Source organism: Gekko japonicus, unplaced genomic scaffold (assembly GCF_001447785.1).
Source record: "Gekko japonicus isolate JY-2015 unplaced genomic scaffold, Gekko_japonicus_V1.1 scaffold1384, whole genome shotgun sequence".
Classification (NCBI taxonomy): domain Eukaryota; kingdom Metazoa; phylum Chordata; class Lepidosauria; order Squamata; family Gekkonidae; genus Gekko; species Gekko japonicus.
In genome coordinates, this window is record NW_015162524.1 from 12,651 (window position 1) to 23,475 (window position 10,825).

Below are 10,825 nucleotides of genomic sequence, written 5' to 3' on the forward strand. Positions count from 1 at the left end.
TCTCAGATAACAGTGTTCCCTGATGTAGTTTCTTCCTTTTCTGTTTGTTTAACAGATATTGACGAGTGTTCAGATGGCTTTGTTCAGTGTGACAGCCGTGCCACCTGTATTAACTTGCCTGGCTGGTACCACTGTGAATGCAGGGATGGCTACCACGATAATGGCATGTTTTCACCTAGTGGAGAATCATGTGAAGGTGAGTAAAAGGGTATCATTAATCATTTATTTGTGTTTGAGTAATGCTCGCTGTTTCTGACTTGTGCTGATATGACATTTTGCTGGGGCACTATTCATATCTAAAGCATAACTTTCATTGTAGCCCAGACAGCTTATTTTCTGGGATCATGAAAACTAAAAAAAGGGAGAACTAAAGGCTAAAACTAAACCTCATGCTATGGTTAAGGAACTGTGTGTGTGTGTGTGTGTGTGTGTTGATTATTCAGGGTCACACTCAACATTTACAGCTGGGCAAAGGAGTAGGGCCATTTTAGTACTATACTTGCTGGCATTTTCACAGCCTTCTACCACACCCTGAAAGCCCAGGAGAAGCTAGTCTTACAGAGAGGTCCTTATCTAAGACAGAATTTTCATACATGGATTAAACTTTTTAATTTGTCTCCCTTCTCCAGCAATAGGGAAAGTCCGCATGTAGCATTCTGTATTTCATGTACAGTGCAAGATGTCAATGAGACCAGTACCCCAAAGCCACTCCTTTTGGATGTCTGCACACATTGTTCATGCTGGGCCTTGTCTCAAGCAGCAAAAAGATGGTTACTCACATTGTCTTCAGTATGGATAAATGAATTGATTTGGACACTGCTTATATGCTTTATAATGTGGTGGGTATTGGATGCCAGCAGAAGTGGGATATAGTTACATACACTTTGTAGGTTGGTTTGGGGGAGATAATAAGGCCTCTCCTTTTCTGACCAATGTATTGTATTCCTGAAAAGAAAAAAGGTGTGGGGGGGCAGTATAACAGATATATAAGCACAGAATGTTCCTGAACAAGCAAGGCCCAATCCACTAGTTGGACTTCAAGTGAAAAATAACCAGCTACATCAGGGGTCCCCAACCTCTTTGAGCCTCTGGGTACCACAGGAAGCTCAGCCAATAATATGGTGGGACCGCATACACAGAGGAAGCCCAAGTGAAGGGGAGAAGAGGGGTAATTAAAAATATACTGGCAAAGAGGAATGAGAGAGAATAAAACAAACACTGGTGGCAGCTGCCACTGAAACAATGTTATTTTAATCTGCATAGCCAATCAGACCTTCAGTTGCCAATCAGAATCCCTGCTGGGTAAGAGCCCCACCTGGCCCTACCCTCTTCCTAGAAACACTTGGTGGGAACCAAGAATGGTGCTGGTGGATGTTATGGCACCCATGGGCCCCATATTGGGGACCTCTAAACTACCTGGTACACTGTAGTTTAACAGCTTCCTTCTAAGCTTATCTCTCCACCCCTTAAGATTCAGGGATAGGTGTTTTATTCCATTATTTATTGTATGTTGTGTGTTAATTTTGTTGTGTTGTGAGAGCCAGTTTGGTGTAGTGGTTAAGTGTGCGGACTCTAATCTGGGAGAACCGGGTTTGATTCCCCACTCCTCCACTTGCACCTGCTGATGTGACCTTGGGTCAATCACAAGCTCTGGCACAGCTGTTCCTGAAAGAGCAGTTTGTGTCAGAGTTCTCTCAGCCCCACCCACCTCACAGGGTGTCTGTTGTGGGGAGGGGAAGGGAAAGGAGTTTGTAAGCCGCTCTGAGACTCCAAGTGAAGGGCGGGGTATAAATCCAATCTCTTCTCTTCTTCTTCTTCTTAATTTTAAATCTGCCTTGAGTCTCAGTTAATGAAGTAAGTAAATAATGCTGTAGAGCCTATTCAGCTCTTTCATTGCCAGCTTCTCAGGCACAGTCAGAGAAGCAGATTGTAGAGGCAATCCTCACCACACAATGCTGCTGATTTCCAAGGAAGACCACTTGGGTTTGGTCTGCAAGTCTTACCACACTGTCTTCCTTTGCTCTACAAACTAAGTATATATTTTAAAAACAGCTAGCTTATTGCACCATAATTCAGTATTGTGAAGCCACGTGTAGCTGTAGGATATTTGTTTATGGGGGTCCTCTTTTCCATATCAATGCCCTCTTTTCCATATCAATGCCAGGTGGTTTACAGCCATAATCCTCTTGGACCAAAAGTGCAATTAAAATCTCAGTATAAAAAAGTAATAACAGCAGTTTTCATCAAATGGAACATACAGTACAACACTGTGGCCCAAGATAATATCCACAAGTGCCTCCTTCAAACAGATAGAACAGGATAACAAAGAACAAACCACTGAAAGAGCACAGCTCAGAAGCCTATTCTACACTGTAGAAGCAACTGGGGGAAAGATCCATGAAGTGAAAGAATTGTACTTAGTACAACGTGATGGGGCAGCTAGAAGGGGTTGTTATGCAGCTTTTATAGCATGTAGAATTACTGCATTTAGAAACAGTGGGATTTTTTTGGGTGCTATCTGTGACAAATGACATTACATGGAACAGCAGGTTAGTAGGCATGCAGCTATTTTAAAAAGCAGATTTTCTAAAATGAAACATCCGGCTTTATGTGCTTATTTATAAACTGTGAGTTATAAGTATATTATATGGAAAACAGCACAGTATGTACTACTATGGTCCATATAAATGAAATTTGAAACCTTAAATTTCAAATGTCCTCTCAGGTTTCTGATATCATTGATTCTTTCATTTCTGAGATGTCCCCCCTCCCTTCAGATTATGACGCAGAATCTGCCTGAATCTATATCTGTGTAGAATGCCTGCCTCCTGAAAGGATAGGCATGGTTATCACACAAATTCAGATTCAAGGCTTTGAACTGGAAAACCATTATTTTGGAAGGGGGAGGAATCAGCATTAAATCAGCCAGGTTATTTCCAAATAAAGCTTAGAATATTAGGACTGTAATGGAAGAGTTTTGAAATTTACATTAGGGAAATAGAAAATACAAGTGGAGAACCTGCAAGAACTTGTGGGGGGCATCTTATTTTTTTCTCCCCCACTGCTTCCTCTTTCAAACCTACCCTAAAAGCCCTTACAGCTTCTCCTCTTTTCCTGCTTCTTCTCTTCCACCTGCTAACCTACCTTTATCTGCCCATTGTCTCCAACTTTTCCTCCTTTGTCCCTCTGGCAGCCTCACCCTGGGAAAACTCTACATAGTTTCAGCTGCCGGGCTGGACCCAGTTGTGTGATAGTGGTCTCAGTTTCCTGTCAGGTTCAACAGCAAGCAAATCTCCACACACGTTTCCAGGGAATCGTTATGCTTTATTAGACTACAGGTCTGTTGCCATGATCTACAGGTATATTGTTAGGAATGACAATGGGGCTGATGCATCACTACATATACTATGATGCTGCAATTGGCTAAGCAAATGAAATCCAAGCGCACACACGGGAATTCTCCCGGCGGGAGGTTACATAATGAACAGGAGACTCTCCGTGCACCACGAGAGCAGAAATATTCACACCAGCAGTGGAACGCAAGCCCTCCCTCCTCCTCAACGTTAGTCAGATAACTCAGTCTGGCAGCGCCAGTTCGCACGGTCTCATGAGCGCCTCCCAAACGCTGTTTACAACAAACGAGCAAAGCAAGCAAGCAAGCATGCGCACTCTCGCCCCAGTCAGGAAAGAATGAACACAAGTGAAACATGGCAGCTAGCTGACATTTCCCCTGTATCCTGCTCCCCACATTATTTCCTCTTTTCAGCCTCCTGGCAGCCCCCATATCCTCACCTTTGCATGCTTACTTTTGTCCATCCCACCAATACTCCAACCAACCTTTTATATGCCCCCCATCTTTCAAGAAAATTGGAGAAATCAAGGGAACGTTCTGTGAAAGCTAAAGTCCATATGGTCAAAGCAATGGTATTTCCAGCAGTAATGTATGGCTGCGAGAGTTGGACCATAAGGAAAGCCGAGTGCTGAAAAATAGATACTTTTGAATTGTGGTGCTGGAGAAGACTGCAAGGAGATCAAATCAGTCAATCCTAAAATAAATCAACCCTGACGGTTCCCTGGAAGGCCAGATAATGAAACTGAAGCTCAAATACTTTGGCCACCAAATGAGAAGGGAGCACTCACTGGAGAAGACCCTGATGCTGGGAAAGATTGAAGGTCAAAGAAGACGGGGACGGCAAAGGATGAGATGGTTAGACAGTGTTATTGATGCAACAAACATGAAATTATGCAAACTCCAGAGGACAATGGAAGACAGGAGGGCCTGGCGTGATGCGGTCCATGGGGTGACAAACAGTCGGACTCGACTGTGTGACTAAACAACAACAACAACAACAACAACATCTTTAGGGTTGACAGTTTGGGTTGGGAAATACCTAGAGATTTTGGAGGTGGAGCCTAAGAAGGGTGAGGTTTGGAGAAGGGAGGGACTTCACTGGGGTATAATGCCATAGAGTTCATCTTTCAAAGCAGCTATTTTCTTCAGGTAAACTGATCTCTGTCATCTGGAGATCAGTTGTAATAGCAGGAAAACTCCAGCCACTACCTGGAGGTTGGCAACCTATCCATCTTAAGCGATATTTATTATTTATTTCTTTTATACTCGTCCACCTTACTTCACAATGGGAACCCAAAGTAGCTTACAGCATTATCATCTCCTCCATTTTATCGTCACAACAGCGCTGTGAGCTAGAATAAGTTGAGAATGTGAATTTGGCCTGTAGCAGGTACCCCCCCCCCCAGAAGCATTCCTTTTTAAATAGACACAGGGAAACAAAAGGTCTCTTTGCCTGTTCCAGTGCAATGCATTAATTACTAAATAACAGGGGCTAGATTGATGTAGCTGCTCAGTTTGATACCCAGTCTCTGTAGGTTCCAGCCCTCTGATTGAAGAGAAGTCACAAGTCTGAAGTTTATTTATTTCCAGGTGTCACATGAAAACCTTTTGTCCCAGCCAAAGATCACTCCTGTTTTATTTAAAACCAATCTAATAGTTCTTGAAAAGAATAAATATGAAAGCATCACAATGATACATACTTCTATATGTAAATGAAATCAGAAACAGAAATGCATGCATATAATTACTTATCCTTTATCCTATCTGAAGATTAAAAGGTAAAATACAGTTTCTGAGATTCTCACCAAAGTGCTTTCAGAACGATAGTCTCATGCAACCCACATCTGAGAGATTCAGGGGTGTTTGGGGTGTGGCTATCTTATATAGGCCCAATTATATGAAACCTACATGACTATACCAAAACCTTTCAGTTTGTCACTTCTAATGGTATGAGGTGAGCGCTTCTCTGAGCTTAGAAGAAATTTGCCAAAGAAATACATGTATCAAAACTGTGAACTATTAGATCAACTTGTTCAGAAATTTTTCCGAGCGTCAGTCCATCTATTCAAAGTATCTGTGCCAAGGATGGGCCATAGAGTACACAGCTCAGAAAATAAAACTTGTACATGTTTTGCAAATTGGAAAACTAAAGCAAAGTGTCAGGCATGCTGTTTGTTCAACCAATACCTTTATACAAGAGTCTGCAACAGACCCAAGGTCACCCAATGAGCTTCCATGGCAGAATGGGGATTCAAAACTGGGTCTTCCAGAACATAGCCTGGAACTCTAACCACAACATGCCACACTGGTTTTCATGGGGTGGCTGGTGTTGAATAGTAGGAAGCAGCCAGGCCTGATTAAGGGTGTGATCACACTGGCGGCTTAGCACAATATGGTGCCGCCTCTAATTGTACCGGTTTAAAATGTTGGAGTGCATATCATCCAGACAGCACAACTTACTGTGGGTTACCCACATGGCCATCCCCTGGTCAAGCAACCACATTACTGCAGTGCCTCAGCCATGGAGCGTGCTGCCCAGTCATTTTAAAAATGCAGATGGGTGCATATGCATGCATGCAGATACATATGCGCCCATGAGTGCACATGCACTCAGGCACATGTGCACACATGCATATGTAGGCAAAAACTTTAAAAACCACCCAGCGGCAGAAACGGATCTGCAGGTTCAGACTGCCGATCTATTTTGTGCGTGCTCCCACACATTCAGACATCCAGCCACATGCAATGAATGTGTAAGGAACCAAAAACACCACTTGTGATGGGGTGAATATGCTTGGGGAACACCTGACAGATGTGGCTGTGTGACTGTGGCCATTTAATCTGGAGGGGAAGAGTGGCTATGTCAGGCCAAACTGCTGGTGTGATCACACCCTAAGTCAGGCAAGTCAGATGGAAGCAAGTCACTTAGTGTTTGCTGCCAGGCCTAGCCCTCATTATAGGCCAAAACAGCCCTATAAAGGGGCCTCCCCCTGCCCTTGCCCGTTACTGGCAGAAACCAAGGCTGTAAGGTAGGCAATACTATTGTGGTTGCATAGCAGTGGCATCTGAGGGCATATATTTCTTGCTTCTCCTATTATTTTGGGAGGTTAACCCCCCAATGTATTTTTGATCTCAGACTTTTCTGCAAACCTGGGGTGCTATTCAGGTTTCTGGAAAGATCTGTCTAATCTGTGCATGGCTCCAGTCTCTGGATTTAAGTATCCACAGAAGAGGTCATGTTGAGAATTAGATATATTGATAGCATGAGTCCAAACAGGAAGAAAAGTTGGGGATGGGGATTGTGTGCAATTTCTTTCCTAATCAAATATGTATGTTAGGAACAGACGGATAGGTATTCCCAGGTGTGTTGGAAACATACACTCAACATCCAAGCTCTTAGTAATCATCTTCTTGTACAACTCGCTAATATCCGTTAAGTAAGCACACTTTTATTAATGAGGAACCAGCCCTTGCAAAAGCATTAGAACTGGCTGTTAATCTATAAAATAAAAGGAGAGATAGGAATCAAACTTCTTGTAAACTGATAGGTCCAACAGGAACACAAATCCAGTTCTGAGTATATGGCTACATTATGCAACTTTTTTTCAGTCCAACATTTACTTTGGCCTTGCACATTTATCACATTCAGAGCTATGGAAGCACAGCACTGTGTGAGGTAACAGAAGCAGCAATGTATTTGTATCATGTGCCTTTTAAAGAAAGACATGGGAGTGATAATAATGACCTATCACCTGAGTCTGGGACTGATGATAATTTGGAGCCCTGATTCCCCATTCTCCGGTGGTCTTGGGAGTGGGGCAGTCTTTACTCTCGGGAATAGGCTCCTCCCTCTGGAACAGGGTTGGTTTCCTCAGATCAATCCAGGAAGGGGAGGGGCCTGTCCCCTGGGAACAGCCCAGTCTTACCAGCCCTGCTGCTTGACCAGGAGGTGTTTCACAGGTGCTCTGTAGAGCGCAGCGATCCTGGAATGAGAAGAAGAGACGGAGAAGGGAGAGACCCCCCCCTTCATTATTTTGAGCTCAGTCGGTGGCAAACCACAAATGAAGCCGATGGCACTGGGAGATCCCCAGCAGCCAAGGCTGTGTGTACACAGACTCCCACCGGGCCCAGCCTGTGGCTGGAGGTTGCCTCCTCAACCAACGCACATCCAGGGAAGTGGCTGAGTCTGCAAGGAGACCGGGGCGGCGCTGCAGACCCAGCAAACTCCCCGGTCTCAGAGGACCCGGCGTGCGGTGGAACAGAGAAGCCGGGAGCCTCTAGCCCTCACCAGAATCATGGTAAGCCCTTATGGGACCAAAAAGCCTAGACTGGAGGCGAAGGGGGGCAGGGTGATAGACTGGGGGAAAACCCCAAGCAAACCCCCAAGCTATTCAGGGAGGATGAAGAGGAAATTGTTTCCTGGGGCTTCCAACCTCCCCAACCTGGGACAGACTGGAGTGGATTAAAGAGCCATTCCCCCCCTCCTTTTTCCCCTACAGAGGGAAAGTTCCCATGGAACAGACAGGGAGCTAGAACGCCCAGGGTAGGCCATAGGAGGGTGGGGGAGATGGTGGTGGCCATCTTGGTTCTCTGGAGCCTCATGGCAGACTTACTTTCACTCCCAGGCAAGCAAACAGAAAATGGCTGCCAGTCAGACCTGCCAGTTCCCTGTTCCCAGAGCTGAATAGCCCAAGCTAGTTTCATCTGTTGAGATCTCAGAAGCCAAGCAGAGTAAAACCTAATTATTACTTGGATGGGAGACCACCAAGGAAGTCCAGGGTCATGACACTGAGGCAGGCAAGGGCAGAGGCTCTGGCCTGGATGGTCCAGGCTAGCCCAGTTTGATCAGATCTTGGAAGTTAAGCAGGGTCATCCCTAGTTGGCTCTTCAGCTCTAGCTGTCTCTTGCCTTGAAAACCATATGAGGCTGCTGCTTGATAGCACTTCCACCACCTCCACTGTTTGCCAGAGAGTGGCTATAACAGGTTGGGGGGGGGGTATACTTAGCAAGTCAGATCTATTCAGATCATAAGCTTCACAGTCCCCGCAAGACTCTATGGAGAACCAGGAAACAGAGGCAGCAAGGATAGCTCAGGATAGCCTGAGCTCATCAAATAAATACGGTCAGCCCTAGTCCGTATTTGGATGGGAGACCACCAAACAATGCCAGAGGCATGACACAGAGGCAGGCAAGGCCAACCATCTCTGAACATCTGGGTTGTGACTTGATGGCTGCAAAAAGTCCAGGAAGGACTCAGACTCCCCAGTTCCATCCTCAGATAGGGCAGAATGGGAATGGTCAGAGGAAGGAGAGGGAGTAGTACAGTCCTAGCTATTCCCTCAAGAGCTGTACTTGAGATTCCTTTCCAAGTACTTAGAATTTCCTCCAGACTTAAGGAAAATAGTGATTTTGACCCAGAACCTCTGGTGGAATCTGGCCAGATGATGTCCAAACTGGCAGTACCACAAGCAGTGATGCCAACCCAGACCTAGATGGCCCAGGCTGGACCACACTTGTCAGATCTCAGAAGTTAAGCAGGGTCAGTCCTGGTTAGTACTTGGATAGGAGACACCCAAGGAAATCCAGGGTTGCTGGCTGAGGCAGGCAATGGCAAGCCTCTAACTGCCCGCAGCCTTTTATAGCTTTAAAAGAAACCTAACCATCAGATCCCCCCCAAGTTTTATTCCCTGATACCAGAGGCTACTAAGAGACCCAAGGTGCCAGTGGTGGACGAACCTGGGACTAACTTGACCTCCAGTTCTCCCTATGGATGCAGATAGGTTGCCCAAGTCCCAGCAACAGGGGATTTCAGCAAGCCTTATGCAAAAATTTCGAAGACTCAGCCTGCTCCATCAGGATGTCAACAGCAGGCTCGGTGTTTGCCAGAGTGGTACATTCTTGGGCATCAAAACTAGCCTCAGTTGATAGTGGAGTCCCACAAGAACTTAAAGACAAACTTAAGAAGGTTCTTCACTGGACATCCTACAGTAGTTAGCTAAGAGCCATGGCATGCAGTGTAGCAGCCAGAAAGAACATGTGGCTTAGAATTGGGATGGGGACTCTGCAGCACAAGCTAAAGCAGTTCCCTTCAGGGCATAAACCTTTTTGGAGAGGGACTTGACAGATATCTTACTGAAAATAAAGACGTGTTCTATGTTCAAAAAACAAAACAAACAAAAAACTTGTCAGTCCTGTTGTGACTCCAAAAGGATATTATGCCCAGAGCCAAAGAAGAATAAGGATGCCAGGAAACTCTTGGACCTGAAATGGCTAAACAATTGCATCAGGACTAGAACGTTCAGGATGAAAAGTCTGAATTCCATTCTGGCAGTTGTTCAAGCAAAGGATTTCCTGGCATCCATCAATCTATAGGAGGACCATTTACACATGGCTCACTGCCAGAAGTACAAGCTGGGTTTCAAAGAGGTAGAGGAACCAGAGATCAAATTGCCAACATTCGCTGGATTATGGAGAAAGCAAGAGAGTTCCAGAAAAACATCTACTTCTGCTTCATTGACTATGCTAAAGCTTTTGACTGTGTGGATCACAACAAACTATGGCAGGTCCTTAAAGAGATGGGAGTACCAGACCACCTCACATGTCTCTTGAGAAACCTGTATAAGGGCCAAGAAGCGACAGTTAGAACCGGATACGGAACAACTGATTGGTTCAGCATAGGAAAAGGAGTACAACAAGGATGTATATTGTCACCTTGCTTATTTAATATATATGCAGAGTACATCATGCGAAATGCTGGCCTGGATGAATCACAAGCGGGAATTAAGATTGCTGGGGAAAAGATCAACAACCTCAGATATGCAGACGATACCACTCTAATGGCAGAAAGTGAAGAGGACCTAAAGAGCCTCCTGCTCAGAGTAAAAGAGGAGAGCGCAAAAGTGGGCTTGAAGCTCAACATCAAAAAAACTAAGATCATGGCATCCGGCCCCATCACTCCTTGGCAAATAGAAGGGGAAGTCGTGGAAGTAGTGACAGACTTCACGTTCCTGGGATCCCAGATCACCGCAGACTGTGACTGCAGCCATGAAATTAAAAGACGCCTGCTCCTTGGGAGGAAAGCGATGGCGAACCTAAACAGCATGATAAAAAGTAGAGACATCACCCTGCCAACAAAAATACGCATGGTCCAAGCAATGGTATTCCCAGTAGTCATGTATGGCTGCGAGAGCTGGACTATAAGGAAGGCCGAGCGCCGAAGAATAGATTCTTTTGAACTATGGTGCTGGAGAAGACTCTTGAGAGTCCCTTGGACTGCAAGAAGAACAAATCAGTCAATCCTCAAAGAAATCAACCCTGACTGTTCCCTGGAAGGCCAGATAATGAAACTGAAGCTCAAATACTTTGGCCACCAAATGAGAAGGGAGCACTCACTGGAGAAGACCCTGATGCTGGGAAAGATTGAAGGTCAAAGAAGACGGGGACGGCAAAGGATGAGATGGTTAGACAGTGTCA

The 10,825-nt window shown here is 45.2% G+C and overlaps 1 protein-coding gene across 1 annotated transcript in view; it reads left to right on the plus strand.

Moving 5' to 3' along the window:
* The window catches only part of LOC107106155 (protein kinase C-binding protein NELL2-like), a 33,233-nt gene that overhangs the window by 6,647 nt on the left and 15,761 nt on the right, over positions 1–10,825 (plus strand). Inside the window, exon 2 of the mRNA XM_015406263.1 lies at positions 56–196. Within this exon, the coding sequence (XP_015261749.1) occupies positions 56–196 (141 nt within the window). The remainder of the gene's footprint in view (positions 1–55; positions 197–10,825) is intronic.